Here is a 24,192-nt window from a genome sequence, read left to right on the forward strand (position 1 = left end):
TTGGCAATGTACTAAAACCATTGCTAGCTCGGCGATATTTCACCAGTTTAGTTGATAGTTTTCACCAGTTTAGTTTACCTCAATGTTAAACAGATTTGCCCCTGTGATTTTATTTTTCTGGCAATGCTTCATGGCTTCAGACTTTTCATGTTACATTGTGCAAAAGATACTATAACTTCACTCTAAAATTATTTTAATATATACAAAATTCCTAAAAGTATGTAAACGAGAAAATTTTGTAATATAATAATATTTATATTGGGATATAATATAAATGTTAATTTATAAGGATCTTTAAAGTAACAGTAAAAAATTGTCCTGCAGATGACTGCCCCTGAAGACCAGAGGATTGGTTGCGATTTGCTAGTAAAGCCTTCATGGAAGTGAAATTCCCCCAAGAGACCTATGCAGCAGCTACTGTACTATGAAAAATCAAGCTGTACGCACAAGTAACATTACTTCCCTCCTTGTGGGAATGCATGATAGCACAAAAAAAAAAAAAAAAAAAAAAAAAAAAGAAGGGTTAAAATACATTTACGGGTTCCCTTTGGCAATAATTGGCTGTACATGGACACCCAAGTTTGTGCAATTCCTTGACTTGCTAATTTCAAAATAACAAGTCAAAGAATTGCACAAACTCAGTATCCATGTACACATCGACCTATTTTCACTTAAAAATACATCAGAGAATTGCACAAACTAGGTATTGCACACTTCCTTGACTTTGTCCATGTACACATCGATCTATATTCACTTAAAAAGTCAAAGGAGCAGCCAACAAAAAATATATAATCTCAATAAACAATGAAATTTATTGATTATAATGATTTTAATTCAAACAATGAAATAACATAAAAAAGAAAATTCTTAGCACTACACAAAGGAAATATCCATTTACCTTAATTACAAATTTCCGTGTCTTCAGTGTAAAAAAAAAAAAAATAAATAAAAAAAAAAAAAAATAACAGCATCCAAAAATTACCTAAAATGATCTGATTTAGAATCTGCATACTGGCACTGCCACATAAATTCATGAAATAAGAGTAAAAAATATCCCCCGACGTTCGACCATACGCATTTCCTTCCTACAAACAGGACACTTATAATGGCTATTAAGTAAACCTTCATTTACCCACCAGTCAATGCTTTTCCACTTTCGTTCCAAATCGTACAGAAACTTCAAATTAATCATTTCTGCATTTATGACTGCAACACACACCTTTTATGAACTGATTTAGTACTATTTTATGTATAACTATTGTAAAACTTCAGATTTACAGCGCTACGATGCCTGGATACCTCATCGCCAACCAGATGTCTTATCGCTCATCACGTGACATTGGTCACACCCCCTGCATCTGCTATCCTGTCTCCACGAGAACTACGTTCGGCTTTTCCTTACCTGCAGCGCTCCTAGAAGCACCAAAGTTCGATAGCCGGAACACAACCTGCGATTTCGCAGGTTAATCGCGGCAAATAAAGCAAGTTGTCTCTTTGTCTCAAATTAATCTTACCCCATTCAGCCATTTTACTGTGTAAACCACAAAATAACAACTTATACTTCTTATCCAAAATCCGACACACAAACACGTCTTTCCAAATTTTTTCCTATCATTCAAATTCACCACAATCATGCAACCAATTACATCATAATAGGGTTTCCTCAGCATTTAACTACTCAGGTTACCATAAATGAAACAATAACTTAGCAATAATCCAAGGGCCACCCTTAAATCTACTCTAACCCCAAAAATATTTTATGCTACTTCATGATTGATTTATATTTTCTCTATAAATTTTTTGTGTTAGATTGCTGTAGTCGTACAGATGGAAACAAAGAATACTGTATTATTTGTAGCGTCGGGTTCTTTTCTTTCACACACGTTTCTGTCGATCGATGCTTAGATGACACTTTTTTATTTGATTGTTTAACAATAAACTTTAATAAGAAAACAATTCTTGATTATTATATATTATAGGTACAGTCATGGATAGGTAAGTCTGGCATTGTTCTCACCGGAGGGAAAAAACAATCTTTACATAATGAAAAAATGGGCAACAGTCCTCCCTCCCAAAAAGTCTGATCTTCTCCGACAACCTGAGTCAAAAGTCCTCTTGCCCTCACTGTCCTTTTCAGTCTTTCTCTTTACATTTTTTTTTATTACTTCTGTCCAACAAACCCCTGGTGCTCGCCAATGATTCCCTCCATCAGACTAATTATTTTTCTCGCTAGGTTTTCCTTCTCCTCCTTTGGCTATGGGCATTACATTATTCTAAATAAAGGTCAACATAATCTTACTGGTGAGGCTAAGGAATCTTCTTTCGAGAACGAGGTCTGGCCAAATTGCTCTGTATTTATGTTATATTCCCCCCCAATCATTATGAGTTTTTTCTTCAGTTAGGTACCAGTTTGCTAAGTTTGGCGACACGGTCATTAAATTATAGGTTAGCTTATCTACAGATTTCTTTTCACATTTTCTTTTTTCATACTTCTTTTCATATTTTGTATTTTCTTACCAAGTGTCTGAAATCATGGATTAAAGGCTGCTGCATTTGGGTTTTATAAAAATAAATAATAGCCTGGCAAAGCAATAGGCTGTCTGTAAAGGGTTTTTACAATTCTCTCTTAAGGTGCGATATGAATTTGAAACAGAAAATCTTCCTTGATGACAACCCTAAATAGTTGCTTTAATTTATCAGACATATAACCAGTCATTCGCGATACAAATGTACAGTCAAAAGCCGTTAATCTGGACTCGTCGGGACTTTGGCGATTCCAGATTATAGATCATCAGTTTAAATCTCGTAAGATGGCATGCAGAAATTCTAAAATTAAAAATATGAAACCGTAATTTATGAAATAAAGAACAATTATGATATAAAGGGTATCAAAATAAAAAAAAAAAAAAAAAAAAAAAAAAGCTTAATAATATTTATTTATTTACTCTATTAAACATTTCTTTCAATGTAAGTTGTTTAAGTTGCTTCGTTTTATGTGATAATACTTTCTCTTTAATCCTATAAACAGACATAATTTCTTGTTCAGTTACAAAGTTCTGCTGTTCAAGTCCCGTAATTGCTGTGCCGAGAATACCGACTAACTTGTCAATCAAAATTTTTTCGTTTTCACTAACCTCTCTGTCACCTTCTTCAAGTCTTTATCCCTTTTTTGCAGCAATTCCACTTTTTGTTTGATGATTCGAAAGTTCAAGTTTACTTTTATAAAATTGCTCTTACAGTCTGCAAAAAATAAGAAGCCGGATCCAATTCGAAGATTAAGGAACAACGCAATCATTAACATTAACTGAAATAGATAATTAGATAATTTTAGCTTATACCCTCCGTTATACATAAAACGTGCACACGAAAACGTATTCTGCACTTGCGCACACGCATATGCGCAGTCGTAAAGGTCTTACGCGCACGCGTAAACGCCTATGCGCATGTGTCAACGCAGTGCATGTGCAGAAAGTTTTTAGCTTTGAGGTCCGGATGATAGATCAATCTGGATTATGGGTGTCCAAATTAACGACTTTTGACTGTATTATGTTCAGATGATGAAAAGACCCAAAAAGAGTGGCAAAATACTTTATTTACTGCAAATAAAAATTTTCAGTTTCTTAAACAATCAATAACTTAAAAAAGTTTCTAAACTTCCGAGACTTTAATTAAAACAAAGAATAAGGTAAAAAGTTTTTGTATACGTTTTTGCACCAAATCAAATGATATATAACTGAAGCATTATGATATACCAAATTACACTCAACTTTTAATATTGCATATGTAGAATAATGTATATGAAACAAAATTATTATTCAAACCTTTTTTTTTCTTTTTTTTTTTTTTTTTTACGATTATAAGTGAAATTCATAGATATTTTAGTATTGGTTTATATAAAAATTCAATTGATTTCAAGGGAATCAGATTTTTTTTTATTTTTTAAATTTGAGAGAAGATTCTTTTAAGCATTCTATAGAATACTTTTGAAGAGGGATTTATTTACATCGATGAGTCCCTCAAAATCAATAACTTTTTAATAAATCAGTGTTCACCTAAAGTTGAATTTCTTTCTTTTCTTTTAAAAAAAAAACTTTGTTGTGTGTCATTTTCTTATAATTTTTATGGTAACTTAAGACATGAGATTAGAACTAGAATTCAATTATTTATTAACACTAGAATTCAATTATTTATTAACATAGTTCTTCATTACATATTTATATTTAATAAACATTTTCACATTACTTAACACAAGTATTCTTTCCTTGATTTTATTTTAAATCACAGGCTTATGATTATGATTATGGTTATTCTAAGTTATTTAATTACCTGGCCAAGCTAGTGAGAACTTTCTGCCTAAGACTTTCCAACAGAAGTTGACTTACATTTACATTACACACAGGAAAAAACCATAAATATGATTTTTTACCAAAAAAATAATCAGATTTCTTAAATTTACTCCTTAACCTTTCCTTGGGGGCTGGAACATATGTGTCCCGAAGTAAGTATACAACAACTGGGGGCTCGGGACAGTTTGTTGTTGGTGGCAGGGGTAGGAATTCTAGCATTTGAGGCTTGATGACTATTTTATGACACCCCGTAGAGTGCGTTTTTTTGTGGGATTCTGCTAATGGATTGGGGAAAATTGTCCGTGTTTTGAATTCACATGTGTTGCTGGCAAATTTGGTATCTTCTAGGAAATATTTTGTTGAGAGTAGAAAATAAAAAGAATAATTTGTTACTTCGATTCACACGCGTTTGCGTTTTCAGGTTTTTTCCTGTGCAAATACGGCTTGGAGGTCAAATATCAAAGAAATTTTATTTTCAGAAGTTCGACTGCTAAAATTCTTCAGAAATTATTTTAAAAACTTGAATGTAGTTAAAAATGTATAATTTTTCAGTTATTTCTGATTAAATTCTTTATAATTTGGTTTCAATTCGAATTTGAAATTGTCTTTGTTTCATTCTTTTCATAAATGCTTTTACCACATTATTCCATTTTTTAATATGCATGTTAAGGCAGTGTAAATAAATATAAATGTTTCAGGTGATGAAAATTAATTTTAATGTTATTTCTAAATGACATACATTCCACGACTACTGCTTACTTAAGTGAAATTTTGGTTTGTTATGTTCTAAATGAAAACTAGCGGCCGAGCGTATAATATTTATTTAACTCTGATAATTTAACCTGGATTCAAATTCCAATGAACGGACTGACTGCATGAACTTTTCTTGTTCTCTCACATATAATTAGGGTATATTAGCCAATTTCCTTTGAAGGCGCTCCATGATAGCCCCTTTCGCTTAGGCAGATAACTCTTTCTTTAATCCGACAAATAAAAATAAAATTATATTCGAAAGAAGAAAGCTAAACTTATGAGCGTTTCCTTTTATGAATAATTTTGATGACAAAATGAATTTTAATTGTGCGACAAATGAAATACACATTTTTACTAAAGCAATTATTATGGAACATTTTCTAATTCAAAAAAGTTTCAAAACTTATTAATTTATCCGTTGTTATATGTTTGCATTTATCAGTGGCGTAGCGACGGGGGGGCAAGGGGGTGCATGATGCCCCGGGCGCTGCTCCTAGAGGGGCGCCAAATGGTTTCCAAACAATACTTTCTGGAAAATTTCAGTTTTTATTTTGATCGATTTCTGGAAAATATATTTAAAATTAATAACTATTGCAATATAATTAATTATTTATTTTCTTGATTTGTCTGATAAGATGTGTAATAAAATGTTTGCAGTACATCAACCAAAACGTTCTTTCTGACCATTTTATTTCTCCAAAGTAGAGATATATTTTTATTTTTTTAAACGAAATGCACGTATATCTCCCGCTTTTTATTTTAAAACGATAACACGACCTTGTCCCGAATTTCTCAAACATATCCAGTTTCCAAAATCCGATTCCATAATCTGGAAATGACATTTTTTGAAAATCCTAACGCTTCCGCTACAATGGATTGCGTTTGACTCTCCTGTAAACGATGGCCTTCCAGTCTACCGATTCAACTAAGTCATCTTGCTAAAACATCGGACTGACTGCTACAAACAGTCAACTCTTTTTCAATTGTTGCCCACCAGCGGCCGAGCGGTAAAGTCGCTGAACACTGGTAGTTCGGTCCGAGGTTCGAATCCCGCGAACGGGCTGGCTACATGGGTGTTTTCGTGGTTTTCCCCATGTGTAACGTGTATACGAGCCAGTTTCCCTTAGAAAGTCCTCCACGAAGGCATCCCTCCTCTTAGGCAGATAGCCCTAGTTTGCTTTGCCATAATTAAATACACCACCACACCACTTTTCAATTGTTTTTAAATCTCCTACTACAAAAGGAATGCTGCAGGTCGCTTGTCACTCCTTATCTTAAACACATAGTTTTCGACGTCACAGACTAAATTTGCCTATTCCCAACTTTGTAAACAATATAATTTTCCTTTATAATCTATTCTATTTCCTTTTGTTCAAAAAGATTGTCGATTATATGGTTATTTCATACCGAACCCACAACATCCTCTAATTGTTTTGAGCAGTGAATGTGACTGCATGACGTTACTCCGCAGTAGAAAAGAAACGGAACCTAAAACTCCACTACAGATCTATAGAGAAAATGTTTTTCCAAACCTAAGAGTCTCACTTCAAATACTACTTACTATTTCATTATCAAATGCTAGCTATGAACGTTCGTTCAGCTAATTAAAATACATTTTCACATATTTATAATCAACAATGGGACAAGATCCCCTAAGCCATCTAGCATTTTTAAGTGTGGAAGGAAAAAAATTTGAAAGGATCGACTTTGATGAAGTAATGATAAATTTGCTTTTCAAGACTTTGATGAAGTAAATGACAAATTGGTGGAAGATATGCTTTTCAAGAGGGTTTGTAGTTCTGAATCCAGGTGTTGTTCATCCGCAAGGGCAGCAAAGTTTATTCGCGAAGGAACGGCTAGTTGTTCAATACGAGACAAGGTGTCTGCAACAATATTCTGCGAACCCTCGATATAACGGATATCTTTTGAAAATTGCCCTATGAAGTCTAGGTGTCTCATTTGACGAGGAGAAGCTTTATCCTAACGCTGTTGAAAAGCATAGGTTAAGGGTTTGTGATCTGTTACGATCATGAAAATGCGTTCCTCTAGCATATGTCGAAAATATTTGACAGCTTCATAAACTCCTAACAATTCGCGACCGTGAGTGCTGTATCTGGTTTGTGCTGGTGAAAGTTTTTTTTAGAAAAATGTGAAAGTGGTCTCCATAATTCTTGATCTTTCTGTTGTAAAACTGCTCCTATAGCTGTTGTTGATCCACGCTGAGAAACGTCAACGTGGACAGACATTAGGTTATTTTTGGGAAGCAGAGGATATGAAAAATATGCTACGCCTTCGCCGGGAATCGAACCGCGGACGTCTGGAGTACCGGCCCTGCGTGCAGAACCACTACACCACGAAGGCAGGCTAGGAAAGAGGGAAAAATACCTTATAAACGTAGAGTGATAATAGTTTAGATGTGGAAGGATACTGCAAAATTTGTTGCCGAAATTAAATCATTTTTGCATTTTTGGAACACTTCGCGGGATTCTGTGGTCCAGGTTATGTAACACGTTTATAGTTTTTCTTACTTCAAACCAAAAAAGAATTTAGAGGAGCTTGTATGGTCGCTGCATAAGGTAAGAAACGTTGATAAAAATTGAGCATGGCAAGATTCTTAAGTCCTTCACTGAAGATGGTACGGGTATATCGGGGATAGCTGTGACTCTGTCTGGAAGCGGTCGAACACCATCAGCGGAAGTTTCATGACCAAGAAAGGATACTCTCGGTTGGCCAAAAACGCATTTAGAAGGATTAAGACCGACACCGTACCTTTGAAAACGTTCAAAAACTGTTCTCAAATGTGGTAGGTGTTCTTGCTCTGAAGAGGAGGCGATTAAGACATCATCAAAATAAGGTACACAAAAGTCGAGGCCGATTAACATCTGATTCATGAAGCGTTGGAACGTTTGAGCAGCATTGCATAAGCCTAAAGTCATGACCCGAAACTCAAATGGTCCAAAAGTCGTAATAACCGCAGTTTTTGGAATATCAGCTGGGTTAACGGGCAATTGGTGATACGCCCGCCAAAGATCAAGGGTTGTAAAAATAGCTCTTCCCTCTGAAACTTGCATACAGTCTTGAATGTGAGAGACTGGGTAACGATCAGGAATTGTAGCTGCATTTAACCGACGATAATGGCCACACGGGCGTCAGTTACCATTTCGTTTCTGAATTAGATAGAGCCCATGAACTTTTTGAAGGACGGCAAATTCCCTGTTCTATCATGTATTGAAATTCTTCTTTGGCAGCTTTAAGCTTGTCCGGAGGTAAGCGTCTTGGTTTAGCTGCAATTGGAGGTTCGGTAGTTTCAATATAATGTAGTACATCGTGCTTGGGTTCGAAAATACCTATAACTGGGCGCGTGTTTGTAGGGAATTCTCTGAGGAGTTGATGCCATGGGGAGTTACCCGAAATCAGTTTAATGCTCAAATCTTGACTAATGCGAATTACTCTCGGAATATATCAAACGGGGATTCTTAAGATCGACAAGCAGAAAATTTTTGAAAAAAGTCAGCGCCACTAATAGGACTTGAAACAGTAGCAATAATGAATGGCCATTGGATGTTGCGGCGCAATTCTAAATCAACAGATATCAGGCGTTCATCAAAAGTTTGAATAGGAGTTCCATTTGCTACATAAAGTTGTAAGTTGGTAAGGCGCTTTTGTTCGTGAAAATGTGGTGGAATGACAGAAACATCAGCCCCGGTGTCTACAAGAAACCTCAAGTCCGAATTCTTTTCGATAACGAAAAGGCGTGCAAAATTCCGGCCGCTGTCGTTCACAACTTCGAGCAACGGCCCTTCTCGTTTCCCTGGTCGTTATAACGACACGGTGGGCGGCATTTGTTTGCCTTGTTTCCAAATTTGTGGTGATTAAAAACAAATACTCGGGTTATGAATACCCGGCTTTCATAACGTTTCCTCAGTGGGCTACGACGTGTATTTCGACCACGTGATGTGAAGCGGTTGCGCTGAAATGTTTCAGCTTGATGGCTACTAACTGAGCAACCTGTTTGCACAAATCATCAATTTGAGCCTGTAACGCCACAATAGCAGGAGCCTGCACTGCGTTTATTTGAGCTGGAATGGTCAGCTCGTGAATTTTATCAGCGGTTTCGGGAAGATTTTTAAGTGGCTTCGTACTGGCTGCTAAAATGGTTTGCATGTTAGATGGGAGTCTATTCATCCATATTGTTTTGAGAATGTTATCCGTTAGGTTACCGGCGGCTAGACATTTTACATTTTAGACAGCGATTGAGAAGGCCTCATATCACCCAACCGTAAATCGTGCAATAACTGCTTGATTCTGTCTCGGATTCTTCATAAACAGAAATTAATTTTTTTTTTAAAGATTTGTATTCATCCGTCGCCAGTGAATTCAGAATTATTTCACAAGCTGATTGCAGTACCTCTGATTCTAACACGGCGATCGCTGTATAAAATTGAGTTTCGTCGGCAGTAATGTGACTCAACTGCGCATAAAATTGAATGAACCATAACGATGGGTCTTGCCGACAAAAAGGCGGTGGCTTGCGACTCGCGAAAATTGTAAAGCAGCATCGTTGTCATCCACTTTAGATCAATCAAATATGCACAGTAATAATATGTATAGAAAAATAATCACTATGTATATAGTGACACAGTTTCTTGGTACTTGAAATCAGAGAAATTGGCGGCTCAAATACAGTAGACGATACATATATCCGCTGAAATTATGACAGAAATATGTTGAATCGCCGGAATGCGGCACAACGCTTGAAATGACAGGTGAAATGTCTTACTTGCATCTCATCACACTGAATAACTTACTGCTGCTCAGAATTTTGACATATAAACTCCATATTCGTGCAACATTGAAGGTTGCTATTCGTAATAAATACGTGTCACCAATTATGGTAGTACAATTTTTTGAGACAGATCGTTAAATAATTATAACAATTGAATAGAATAAATATTATTTTGTTTTTGGTTGCTATGGGTTACCAGACTGGCAGAATTGAGTTGTAGTAGGCAAGTTGCCACATATCTATTTATCTATAATGTATATAAAACTTTTAATTGTTTAAAAACTGTACTTTTTAAAAACACTTATATAAATATGTAAAATAAATAACACCTTTTTAACTAATTCTAGATCATCGTACGTCTGATTTTTGTGCCGACACAGATGCATTTCCTAATCCAAGGCTAGTAGTTAGGTAGTGATTATTCTTAATATATTTTTGAGTATTTTATGGCAGATTCAGCATTTTATTATTATTTGCATTATTTTCTTATTGAGAATATATTCTATATATCATATTACTGAAAGTTTTTAAGGGGGCGCCAAAAAGGTATTTTGCCCCAGGCGCCAGTTATACTTGCTACGCCACTCGCATTTATAATGTCATATCTATGTCTATTAGTTCAGAAATTAAACACCGTTTAGGTTAATTGAATATGAAGAAGCACATGAAGGCTGCCTACCTAAAGAAAAAGATGCCTTCGAGGAGATCTTTTAGAGGAAATTGGCTCGTATTCACGTTTCACATGGAGGAAACAACAAAAACCAACCATACGGCCAGCTCGATCGACTGATGTCGAACTAACAGCATTCAGCGGCCTTAACCACTCAGTTGCTAGTAGTGTTCAGAAAGTAATTAATTTTATATGAGAATTGTGTTTCGGAGGGAATCAAATTTAGATATTGAAATACCATGCATGTATACAGGAATTCAGATGGGTACCACTTTTTAGTTCCCTGAATTTAATCCTCAGTACGAATCTTCATTAATATTCATCAACTCAGTATGAATCTTCATTCCCAGCTTCATTACTCCCAAAGAAAGAAAGTGCAAACAGCTTGAGATCTGAAAATTTCGCATAACAGTTTGATACCTCAAAGGTGATTTTAGTATTCTGAAAATGTAGATCATAAAAAAGGGAACAAATATTTCGCTATTTGACAAAGATGTTTACTTTCTGAAATATCAATGCGTTCCTGCATATGCAATTCTGCATTCAAAGCAAAAATGGTGTAGCTATATAAATTATCGAACAGCTATCAAACAAAGTAATATCTTATATCGCTAAATGATAAAACTAAATTTTTGTTACTGAATACATTTAAACTCAACAAGGATTTTATTTTCTAAAGCTCCAGAGTTTGCATCTGCATTTCTTTCTTGAACCAAAAACTATATGAAGCGGTTAAAAAAAATTAAACATCTCATATGCCTGATGTAAAGGCAGATCAACTCTGGGATCGCTATTTGCAACGCCACATGAAAGAAAAATAAATAAAAAATTTCTTGGTTCATTATAAATTTTTAGTGCAGTACAAATGCAGTGACCAATTTCTATTTCTCCAGAAATGAATATTACCAGAGGTGTAAAAGTAATAACACTCATTTTGGAATCCGGAAATGCTTTTTAGTAGAGTTTTTAGTTTCTTTGTAGTAAATAAACTCTATTTAGTTTGTTCTTCAACATCAGAATAATAATGCTATTAAAAATGAAAATGTATATATTGCTTGCAGGAAATGTTTGAATATTTTAACTCACTGAATTTTCGATATGATGACAAGTGAATATATTTAACTCTGATTGCTTCGCTTATTTTTTAGTACATAATCTATGCGCAAGTTTAAAAAACTATTTAAATCATAAAATGGAACACTTTTTAGAGCAAAATTTTACAGTTGTAGCATACATTTCATCTGAAGAAGATAAAATATTGCCCCCCTTGGGAAAACTGCATTCATCTACTTGCAGTGTGAAAGCGATTAGTGCATCCCATTCTAACGCCTAGGGCACTGGAACTAGATTGAAAGGAAATCATGACAGTTTCCCTGTCTGCTCGACAAAAGAGCACTAATCACCTAGTCGTCAAGACTCTATTCGATAATTTTTCCCCCTTTGCATAACCGCTGAGCCAAGAGCCTCCAGTGAAGGTACACAACTGTTTTTCGAGCACACGTGAAAAGGTTAAACTGAAAATGATACAATACAATTTGTAAATTAGTGCAAACAGCTTCAAAATTACCATATTTGTAAATTGCCTTCAAAATCACCAGTAGCTAATTGACGTTGATGCAACCCAGATGCACCAAATGTCCCACATTTGAAACCTTTTGGCTTAGTATCCTGTAAAAAACAACTGTAAATAAAATGACCAAAAAAAAAAAAAAAAAAAATCTTATGATTTAGAATAAACTTTCAATGTTCTAATATGTTTACTTCTGTTTTTTTAATTTGAAAATGAGAGCGTAGGGGATATGTCTTCTAAAGTAAGCATCTCATTCAGATTGTGTTCTTATTGAGAAACTTTAATTTTAAGATTATTTGCTATTTTGCTTTACAAGATTCTTTTGGATTAAAGGGACTAATGTCTTTATTTGGACTGAATATTTATGTGACTTATGCTTTGAATCTAGCAAATAATTTGATGCTTACTTAGAAGTAAGATGAAACACTCTCTTAATTTAGTGCTGGTAGATTGGTTTATCCCCTTGATAAGCCGATTAATCTGGAATCAATGACAATAGCTACTTTTTCAATATTTAAAATTTACTTTTGGTTTTTTTTGCAATTAAAGATTTTTTGGTAAAATTTTACAATTGGGTACCCCTTGTTTTTTTTGCGATTCTTTTTGAACGCCAAGACTGGCGCCAGGAAGGCACAATTTCAAGATGGCCACTACACAAAACCAAAATAAGAAGTCAAAGAATTGCACAAACTCTGTGTCCATGTACACATTGATCTGTTGTCACTTAAAAACACATTCTAGAATTGCACAAACTAGGCATTGTGCAAATTTGTCCATGATCTATTTTCCTTTAAATAAAATCAGGAAGCTAAAACAATGTTAAAACTATCATGGTAACCAGAATTGTGATTTTATTTATTTGTGAACCATAGTATAAATTTTCTGGATAGTGTGTCTGGCTGTCATGTAAATACGATAGTGATTACGTGGCGGCATGTTAAAGGCGGTATGAAATTTATATTTCTGCTATTCGAAAACGCATTAATTCATGGTAAGTGCATTTTATTTTATCCTTGTTCTTATTTTGTAGAATGTTATGTTCATTGGTTCTTTAGTATGAATTTCTGTCGTTATTGTTGTTTTTTTAAATTGTTTGAAATTTATTATAGTTTATTTTGTTGTTTAGTGTCTAGACTGTGCAATTCGTAGATGTTTTTTAAAGTTGAAACAGAACGCCGTGTACATGGTATTATTTGAAATTTATTGTTGTTATGTTATTTTATTGAAGTGAGGAGTGCATAGATCGTAGATTCCTTCCTTGCCTAAATTGTGCAATTCGTAGAATTTTTTTTAAGTTTAAACAGGATGCTGTGTACACGGTATTCTTTGAAATTTATTGTTGTTACGTTAATTTATTAAAGCGAGGTGTGCGTAGTTTGTAGATACATTCGTTGCCTACATTGTGCCATTCGTAGATGTTTTTTTAAGTTAAAAAATGTCGCTGTGTACATGGATTCTTGTCAAATATTTTTGGTTAGAAACTTTACGTTTTTGCTATTTAAATTTATTGTTTTTGTTTCAGATTTTTAGCTAAATTGTATGTTGAAACGTAGTTTTTGCATGTGCGAAAACCGCGTTTTTGGAGACATTTTAGGCTAAAAGTTCGAAATGTAGACAAAAAATTTAGATAGTAATATGGCAGCGTGAAGTTTCTCGCCAAAAATATTTGGTGCGAAATTTGGCGACTTGAGGGTGCATATCAGAGTAGTTCCATTTTTTTTTATTGATAGTTTTAAATTTGTGTTCTTTGGAGATGGTATATGGAAAGTTTTTCGCTGAATTACGCTTATGCTAGAACTTTTATGGAACAAAGGTGCTTAATCATGATGAAGATTAGGTGCAAATTTGGGAGAAAGTACAGAATCGCCCACTGCTTGCCGCGTTTTTAAGAACTGCACATACATGGTATTCATGTACACATCGACCTACTTAAAAAAAATCCCAGAATTGCACAAAAATGGCACTGCGCACACTCTTGACTCTGTCCATGTACACTGCTAAAGTCCTAGCTAGTAACCTTTATCCCCTTACAAAAATGTCACCAAACTACCTGTTACCATATTCCAAAGATTAGCCAAGTTTTTTATTATAAATTATTAATTTTCTAGTAGGATATATTAAGACATATAAATTAACTAAAAGCAGACTGGAATTCACAAAATTAAAAAATATTAGGCATTCACAAAGAAAATTAAAAAGCAAGTTTTAAAAAATTACTGTATTTGGTAAAAATAAAGTTTCACATAGATAAATAATAAAATATTAATTAATACTTATATATTTAAGTATAAGTTGTACTGTTTGCGGAATTTTATAATTTTTAATGTGTATATACAAAGTTTAATATGAACTTCCAAACACTATGTATAAGAAAGGTAATCTTCATTACATGTTTAATAGTTCAAATTCATACATACAGAAATCCTAGTATTTAACTTTCATACGCATAATTTACCCAAAGCCTCGATATTTCAAGAGAGAATATACAACTCTTGAATTACAAAATTAGTTCATGCAGCTTTTAAAGGTACTGAAAATTTTGGGTTTTCATCCGCAGAAAACCCGTTGGCGCTTCGGGAAAGAATCCATTGGCGCCGTTGTATTTTTACTTGCCAAGCTCGCGGTTCATCGACGATGAGCCGAGCCGTAAATGTGATATTTTGTAAACGTGATTTTTAGTGCATGTAAATTCAAGTTAGCAGACAAAACAAGCATATGGTAGTAAAAATTCACAGATAATAAGCATGTAGATGTAAAACTAACCGGTTAAACGTGATATACGAAAATAAATTTGAATTAAATTCAAGTTAGCACAGAAAAGAATATATTAAGCATAAGACAATATATAAGCATTTATAACGGAAATAAAAATTCATTTAAAATTATAAATTAGTATTAATGTATTGAAATTAACCGGTTAAACGTGAGAAATGAAAAAAAAAATTTGTCTTAAATTCCAATTAACACAGAAAACAATATATTCCTTACATCAGCAGTGGTTTGCTAATTTTGATGACCATGGTGATGATGCATCAAACTATTCTGTCATCTTAGATAATCAATAATATTTTTTTATTTCAATTTAATCATCTATTTATGTCACACCTACCATCCTCTGAAAGGTTATTGTTAGAAAAGCATTAACAATATATTATCTTGTTAAAATTTTACGCCATAAAAATTGATTTATTCTCATAATTTTAGATGACAATAACCAATAATAAAAATAAAAGCATTATTTAATTATTTAAAATGCACATGCATATTTTTCCGGCCTACGGAAACAAATTATTTTAGAGGTTGGAAACCTCATGGTTCTTAGAGCTGTTAATAATTAAGAACACACAACGTGAACAGCCGTGTTACAAATTAGCATTCACCCCTCCCGCCGTATTTTCTTCCTTTCATCCCGAACCGAGAACTGGTCTCTATCTATGAAAATATTTCTATCTATTCGTTGTTAAAATTTCAGAAAAAATAATAATAAATAAGAGAAGAATAATGTAAATCTGCAAATGCGAACAACAACAGTGATATTTCAACAAAATGAACGCAAGAGAAAGGGTTGCAAACTTCGAACAAGCGAAAACAATAAATTGGCTGGGTTACCTGGTTTGAACTATTATCGCCAGAGTTGGCGATGTTTACATTTACCGGGTTCTCTGCGGAAGTGCTTCCAAAATTTTTTGAATAAAATTCGTGCAACATTGTTAAATATACTAATATTTTTATCTTACTTCTGATACAAGATGAACTTTACCACCAGAAATTTCATAAATTTGAAATGCTCCTGTTCCTTTACTATGCGTACCCAAGGAAATAAATTTGGTACTGACTGGAATCCATTTCGTGTCAAAAACAGTATAATTCAATGAAACTTCTGCATGAAGTATAATCTGAGGCTTATCCATGTTTATAAACTGAAAGATATGACTTAAAGATATCAAATACACAAAAGTAACTTAACACATTCAACTTTCGCAGGCTTTCATTTTTCACACAAAGTTACGGTTATACCTTTATTCTAGGTTTCGCTTTCATTATCAATTTTTATGTTGAAAATCTCGAATAATAAAAAATATTTTTTTCTATAGCTTTTAAGCCTGCTATATATATCCTAAAGAAAATTTTGTATTCGAAAATAAAACTATTGCATGCAGTAAAATGAAATAAATATTTATGTTACGTAAGATCTATCAGTCCGACTTTTCAATCATCCAGACGTCCGGAAGAGAGTACATTGGATTATTTCTCTCTCTAACGTCAGTACGTAAGTTTGCTTTGTCTTATTTGTACTGTGATGAATAACTTGACGTAGAAAGCTGTATAATTCTAATATGTTTGTAATTAAAGTTTTAGTTAGAAAATCATCTTCTATTTATTAATCTGCTATACATTTGCATGTGCGCAATGGCTCTTTTAGATTTCGAGAATCAGATGTTTCTTGAATTATTTCACGATGATGCTTTAGTAGTTATTGCTAAAGGTATAGGAGTCGAAAGATTACTCATTAACATTATAAAAACCTTTAATGATCCTGGTAATTTAGTTTTGGTTATTGGTACAGCACCGACCGAAGAAGAATATGTCATCAACAAACTCCAGGATTCTGGTGTGACTACGCTTCCTAGAGTGATAACCTCTGAAGTAAGTACTAAAGATCGCTATGAAGTGTATATGGATGGCGGAATAATATTTGTATCCTCAAGAATTCTCGTTGTGGATATGTTAGTTGATCGAGTGCCTATTGATCTTGTGACAGGGATAATTGTCTATCGTGCTCATAAAATATTAGAGTCGTGTCAAGAAGCATTCATTGTTCGTTTATATCGGATGAAAAATAATAAAGGTTTTATCAAAGCAATTTCTTCTAATGCTTGTGCATTTACTAGAGGATTTTCTCAAGTGCAGCGCATAATGAGGAATCTGTTCGTTAAAAATCTGTTTCTTTGGCCTCGTTTTCATGCTGTAGTTGCAAGCAGTATTGAAAAAGCAAAACCAGAAGTATTTGAAATTCATGTTTCTATGACAAGTGCGATGACATCAATTCAAATTGCTCTCTTGGATCTCATGAGTTTTTGTGTAAAGGAATTGAAACACATAAACCCATCTCTAGACACAGATGAATTAACTGTAGAAAATGCTGTAGCAAGAGCATTTGACAAAATTATTAAGTATCAGCTTGATCCAGTATGGCATCAGCTCAGTGCAAAAACAAAAAGGTTGTTAACAGATCTTAAATTTCTTAGATCTGTTTTACAATATTTAACACAACTTGATTGCATTTCTTTTTATAATCTACTTAAAACCTTTAAAGATAATGTAACTATCAGTACTCAGATTTCAGACTGGTTATTTTTGGATGCATCTGATAATTTGTTTTTGCATGCAAAAGAGCGGGTATTTGGTAATGCTAAGAAAAAAAATTCAGGTGAAAAGTCAGAAAAGGAGTGGGTATTTGAAGAAAATGCTAAATGGGATGCATTACTTGAAATTTTAAACGAGATAGATGATGAAAATAAGAGTGGAGAAAAACAGATGGTTATTATAATAGTGAATGATGATGTTACTAGTAAACAGTTAAAAGAATGCATAATGTATGGTGGGCAAGAATACTTGTTTAAAATTTTTGCCAAACATTTCCCAGAAGAAGCGAAAGAGAAAACGCAGATGAGTAAAAAAACACGTAAGAGGAAATTAAAAGCTGATGAACAAACACTAACTCAGATGAATTGCACCTCAGATGAAAATAATTCAGCTTCAGAAAAAGAATTAGAATCTTCAAATTGTGATTTATCTGAAAAATTTCCTAGTTTAAGTATTGAATTTTATCCTATCAGACATCACTCAGGAAACCATTTTCAGTTCCAAAACATCTGTGATCTCCATCATCCTAAATATGTGATTTTATATGATGGAGACATGGAAATTATTCGCAGGATCGAACTTTACCAGGCCATTAATCCTAGTGTGAAAGTGAAAGTGTATTTTCTTGTATATAGTGGATCTGCTGAAGAGCAGTGTTTTTTAACAACTTTGAGAAGAGAAAAAGAAGCTTTTGAGTTCTTGATAAAAGAAAAGGCGCACATAGTTTTACCTGAAGGTATTGATGGAAAAACAGGAGATCATCCTGATTTAGTCAGAGGTTCTGATTTGGCAAGTGAGACTGTGAATTCTAGAAAAGCAGGAGGACAATGTAGAAAGCTGGAAGATCAGAAAATTATAGTCGATATGCGAGAATTTCGTAGTGAACTTCCAGCATTAATTCACAGAAGGGGTATAGAAGTTGTACCTGTAACATTAGAAATTGGTGATTATGTCCTAACACCTGAAATGGTTGTTGAAAGAAAAAGTGTAAGTGATCTAATTGGATCATTAAATAGTGGGCGATTATATTCACAAACACAATCGATGTGTAGGTTATATAAAAAACCAATTTTGCTTATTGAGTTTGATCAGAATAAAGCATTTTCTTTACAAGGTAAATATTATTTCAATAATAGTGCTCAAAATGTGATTTCGAAACTCATTTTGCTTACATGCCACTTTCCCGAGTTACGCATACTATGGTGCCCTTCTCCCTATTCCACTGCTGAAATGTTTGAACTTCTGAAAATGAAGAAAGAACAACCAGATGAGAAAAAGGCAATTTTAATGAAAACAGAAGGTAGCGATGGTGAAATTCCAGCAAATAAATTTAATACTGTTCCTTTTGATTTTATATCGAAGTTACCGGGTCTAAATTCCAAAAATATGTGGTCTGTTATGAGAAATGTAAAAAGTATTTCAGATTTAGTTAATTATTCTGAAGAAGAATTTAATAAAATGTTAAGCAGTTCTGTTGCAGCAAAAACACTTTGGACTAGCATAAATGAAGGTGTGAAAGCTGATGTTATTGTTGCTAATGTTACTAAGAAACCTAAAAAACCTTGGAAAAGTGCAAAAAAGACTTAATTGCTTTTGTAAATATGTATAATACTTATTTTGATTTTGTATATATTTTGTATTAATTTTGTTAAATAAATATTTGAGTTTCTTAATATTTTTCAAATTATTCATTTTGGTGCTATTCGGTTTCGAGGGCCGTAAAAAATTGCCAAACTATTGTTGATGCCGATACTGCCAAAAATAATTGCGGCAAGAAAGGGAGTATAATATTAAATAACTATCTAAGATTGATGTTTTAATTTAGATGAAAGGTTAATTTCATATAATACTTTTTTATTATAATTTATATGAAAAAGTCTAAACATGACTGAATGGAAGCATAAGAGTAAATAACTATTTCAGATCATTATCATAATTTATATAAAAATTGCTAAACATAACTGAATGGATGCCTGCATCGCTATTTCGCTACTGACTTATCGCTAAAGCATAATTTCATCTCATTGGTTGTTCAAACGTAATTTTCTATAATGAATGGTGCCTTTCCTTTGAAAGTATTCTCGGTAAAGTGCAGAATCACTCATTTGTTTGCCGCTTTTTACAAGGGTAGAAACAATTGGATTTTTGTCAAATTTCTTTTACTTTTTAAGTGAAAATAGGTTGATGCGTACATAGATAAAGTCAAGGCTGTGTGCAGTGCCATTTTTGTGCAATCTAGGATTTTTTTAAAGTGAAAATAGGTCGATGTGCACATGGATACCGAGTATGTGCATTTCTTAAAAACGCGCCAAGCAGTGGGTGATTCTGCACTTTACCAAAATTCTATTGCAGACTTTTCGTCATGGGTAATTCCCAAATTGTTAAATCCATAGGATATCAAAAAAGGATTTAAAAATTAAACTAATATTTCAGTCACGTCTTAAGAAATATAGAACTATATAAACTTATGCAATCTGAAATCAATGCGTACTGTAGATTTGGTGCGCTGTTAAATGGGCGCGTTTGCTAGATTTGGCGCTTTTGCGCGTACATTTTAGCTGTAATTTTTTTACGGAAGTATCTTTATTTCTTAATGTTCAGTGCATTTACCTCAAGCAGCTCTAAATGAAATTTTTTTCTTTGACTTTTTTTGAAAGTTAATGACATTTTCTAAAATTCTGTGTCATATGGCGATATTTTTCTTTTCTGTCTGTATATAAAGAACTGGTATATTGCTAGTATCGAATGTAAAAAATTATTTTAAAAAAAGAAGAAAAAATACAATTAAGTATGTTATATGATGAAAGAGATTTTTTGATATAATGCGTAAAGTTGTTTTAGTAGTAGTAAAATGTTTGGGTTGATCTTTACAATATGGTAACTGGTAGTTTGGCGACATTTTGGAGGCGATAAAGGTTACTACCTGGGACTTTGGTAATAATGTGAGCAGTACTCAGTTCCGATTACGCATTATTTTGTGTGGGGGAAATGAGAGATCATGGGATATGTCATGTGATATTAATGGACGAATTACGGTTCTTTAATCGGAAAAGGGGGGAAATCGGGAAAAAATCTGGAAATTTTGTATTTGGCTTTATTCTGTGTTGTGTGAAACAGTGTTGGTTAATTTTTGGATCCCATGGCCGTAACTAAAGTGAATTCGAAATGGGTATTTATGTATGTATTAATTTAATGTATGTGCTCATTTATATTTTAAGTAGTGTTTTTGAATTTAATTATATTTTAATTAAATGATAGTTATTTTGTGAATTTTATGTTTGTAGGAATTTGGTATACGTTTTAGTTGAAGTAAACATGCATGGAAATAATTTAAATATCTGACACTAAGTATTTGTAATGGTTGCGGTATGAATTCGTTGGTGATGTTTATAATATAATAGATGATTTAGAGGTAAAAGTTTTTGGATATTTTATTTATTTTATATGTGGAAATGTTCATATTTGGAAAGGGTAAATACTTTTTTGCGATCAGGTAATTTCATAAATGTTCTTTTTACCGGGTTTAAAGATTGAGAAAATTATCATGTATTTTCGTGAAATTTTTCTAATTTATGAGAAAAAAGCAGTGTACATGGATATAGTGAAGAGTGTGCACAATGCCATTTTTGTGCAATTCTGGGATGTTTTTTTAAGTAAAAATAAGTCGGCGTGTACATGGTTTATGTGTATATGTTATTTTGAAAAACGCGTAAGGAGTATGGTATTGTGCACTTTTTCCCAATTTCGCAGTGAATATTTGTCATGATTAAGCAGTTTTGTTTGATAAAATTTCTAGCATAAGTGTAATTCGGCTAGTAGATTGTTGGAAGAAGTGTTCAGTAGATAAAAAGAAAAGAAACATGTCTTTACTTCGTGAAGACAAAATGGGGGCGGGGGAAAAAAATAGAGGGTTGCTGTAGGAGAGTTGGTTGCCAAATTTTCACCAAAAAATCGCCAAGTTACCATAATGTAAAGATCAACCAATGTTTGATTTTATTTTAGTTTCATTGAAGTAATCATTTTGGCTTAATCCTAGTATATGGTACACACGTGATTTGGCGACATGATGATAAGCAGTAAATGAGTCATTTTGGTGTTGCTGACAAATTTCAAAATTGTGCTAAGGCTCTGCCGTATACTAGGATTTTGCCATCATTTTAATTTCAAAGCTAGTGAGCATTAACACAGAGTGAAACTCTATAATAAACTTGATGTCACTTTATTGGTATTGCAGAGTATGCTAAATAGTATTGATGTAGTCAGTAGGCTCAGAAAGGCATTGTTTAATGTAGAATTCATTAATGATTTTCATCATAATATGAATATTAACAATAGTGGTTCTCAATTTGTTTTGCTCCATGTATTCCTTTCACCATTGCTAGAACATCCCCCTAATGCAAAATTAAAAACTTATAATCATTTATTTAAATTTTGATGATTTTTAACTTTTTTAATCAATTAAATAAAAAAAGTATAGAAAATGTTGATGAATTACAAAACTTATATAAAAGTAGTTTTTTTATATTCATAAGATAAAACTAAATATTTAACACACCTTTTGACCACATTCCCTCCTGAAACTTAAATCCTCCCTGGAGCGAATTCTTCCATGATTGAGAACTTTTGATTTACAATCATGAGTACTTGAGTTATAATTACTGAACTATGATTACTTTATAATCAAATCAATATTTTCATGGGTAAGTAGAATTGTATGAATTACATGTATGCTTAGCCAAGGGAATTTTTGATGATTTTAATATAAGCTATTGAATTTGAGGTTGAATAGGATCAGATTTTAATAACACAGTGGTTGGATCAATTTTAAAGACCCAAGCCATTATCCAGTTTTGATCAAAATATCTGAATACCTGGCATCAAAATACAGTTGGATGCTGAGTAAATATTTGATGGGACCTTTAAAATAATCTGTACTGAGACATTTGTTCCTTAAATTTAAAATATGAGATATAAAAGTGTGCTTATTATTTTGTATTATTCCTAGAAATCTTAATTCTAATTTACTTGGAATCATTAGAACCTTGAACCAGCACTGTGGACTGGAATGGGAATTTCTCATAAAAAACTGCACATAGAAGTCTTCTGGCTTGAAGACAAACTTATTTTTATTCGATCATTTATTTAATAATACTTTTCAGAATTTACCTGTGGTTCTGTATTAGCATATCTGCACTTTCACAACTTAATAATGAGGTGGCAACATGTAATGCTTTAATTTAGAGATAACTATAACAGTATAATTTTGGCAGTTCATATAATTAATATTCTTATTTAGGAATGTAATATTTATCAACAGCCCTCATGTACAACCTCTTCTTATGTTGATGATAAAATATTACATTAAAGAGCTAATCTTCAAATATTTAAATTTTTAGATAATTCTAGATAAAAATTCTGAATTTAATATGCATGTTATTTTACAGAAATTGTAAATTCTACAACTGTCTAAGCAGTCATGTAGTTAGAGCTTTTCTGCTGAGGATGGTCTTTGAGTTCGACACCCCTCTTGGTCTTTGAGTTCGACACTCCTCTCCGTGTACATATAGATATGATAATTGTCAAAATGTAGGGAAAGGAAATTAAACACTATGTTAATTTTTAAAATAAAATTTTGATTCCAACATTCTAAATTGTTATTTTTATTATATATTTAGTAGCAAATTTGTTGACAATGTTCAAGAAGTATATTCATAAGTATTATTCAGCTGTTTTGTATGATAAGAATTCTTAAATGTAAAGTAGATCTTTCAGTTGTTGATCTTCAGTTCTTGTTCATAGATCTTTAGTAGTTTTTAATTGATTTTTGTTTAGGAAGAATTCCTTTCACAACTAATAATGCTTACAACAGTTGTAAGAAGAATTTGCAATAGTATTGCAGTTTTTTTAAAACTAATTTCTTAAGATTGTACGTTTAGAAAAAAACTGCAAAAATGTTCAAATCAAGCATCCTTCCATGCTTAAAAATCATTTCATAAGCAAACTCCAAATATTCTTTCAAAAAAAAAACTTTTATAAATCATTAGAAGTGTCATTGTGATTTGTTTGATTACTCTGTGCCATTTCTTTCCTCTGTTCAATTTCATAAACAGCATATCCAGGATTTATTTCTGAAATTAGAAGTACTGAAGCCCTATGGAAGGCCATCAGAAAAGAGAAACAAAACAAAAAATAATAATCAGTAAATAAAATAATTAACTATAAAATAATTTAAATTTAATAAAATGTAAAGAGATAAATTATTAAATTAATGACAAATAGTTAAATAATAAAAAATCAGAGCTTATCGTATCCTGGGCTGTTGTTGCAAGTACAGTTTCATAAGAACTAAGAAATAGCTCATCTGGGGTCTGGCTGAATTTAAGCCCTGAATCTGCAGTATAATGTACTATTTCAAATAATGATAGAAACAAAGACTATTCTTTTTCTAACCTATCAACAAAAAAGGTAAAATGATTAAAGTGTCACTAGTGAGACTAGAGAGAATGTTAGCAACAGTATGAGAATATGGAAGAAACTTTTAATGAAAGTGAAGTCTGACCACAATTCTGTGCCAGTATAATTCTAGCTGTCAAGTAGAATGTGATAAGTATAAGTATAAGTGGGTGGAGCACCAGAATTTCACCATAGGTTGTATAGGTATAGTCCCTTCACACTAATTGTATAGCTCTGCCTTCCAGGT

At 32.8% G+C, this 24,192-nt stretch overlaps 3 protein-coding genes across 4 annotated transcripts in view; 2 read left to right on the forward strand and 1 right to left on the reverse strand.

The window, feature by feature from the left end:
* Positions 1 to 16,146, reverse strand: part of Wdr92 (dynein axonemal assembly factor 10) — an 85,273-nt gene extending 69,127 nt beyond the window's left edge. The window contains exons 1-2 of one of the 2 annotated variants that reach the window (XM_035361731.2): positions 15,863 to 16,143; positions 12,123 to 12,223 (exon numbers count right to left, since the gene is read on the reverse strand). In XM_035361731.2, coding sequence (XP_035217622.1) covers positions 12,123 to 12,223; positions 15,863 to 16,036 — 275 coding nt within the window. In that variant the 5' untranslated portion in view covers positions 16,037 to 16,143. Of the gene's footprint in view, positions 1 to 12,122; positions 12,224 to 15,862 lie in introns of both variants that reach the window. The other variant, XM_035361732.2, reaches the window with a different exon arrangement.
* Positions 16,147 to 16,325: 179 nt separating this feature from the next.
* LOC118190929 (cryptochrome-1-like) overlaps positions 16,326 to 24,192 on the forward strand; it is an 81,128-nt gene continuing 73,261 nt past the window's right edge. The window contains exon 1 of the mRNA XM_035361728.2: positions 16,326 to 16,395. The gene's annotated coding sequence lies outside the window, so the exon portion shown is untranslated. The remainder of the gene's footprint in view (positions 16,396 to 24,192) is intronic.
* On the forward strand, positions 16,402 to 19,165 carry mei-9 (DNA repair endonuclease XPF mei-9). Its single transcript, XM_035361723.2, has one exon. It carries the CDS (start codon positions 16,527 to 16,529, stop codon positions 19,077 to 19,079), a length of 2,553 nt encoding a protein of 850 aa, XP_035217614.1. The 5' UTR covers positions 16,402 to 16,526; the 3' UTR covers positions 19,080 to 19,165.

The sequence above is a fragment of the Stegodyphus dumicola genome, chromosome 10 (genome assembly GCF_044657685.1).
Source record: "Stegodyphus dumicola isolate Sdum_Otavi_A_Nest chromosome 10, ASM4465768v1".
Lineage (NCBI taxonomy): Eukaryota > Metazoa > Arthropoda > Arachnida > Araneae > Eresidae > Stegodyphus > Stegodyphus dumicola.

Coding starts and splice junctions, on each gene's coding strand:
- mei-9 (XM_035361723.2), top strand. CDS start 16,527: ATGTGCGCAATGGCTCTTTTAGATTTCGAGAATCAGATGTTTCTTGAA.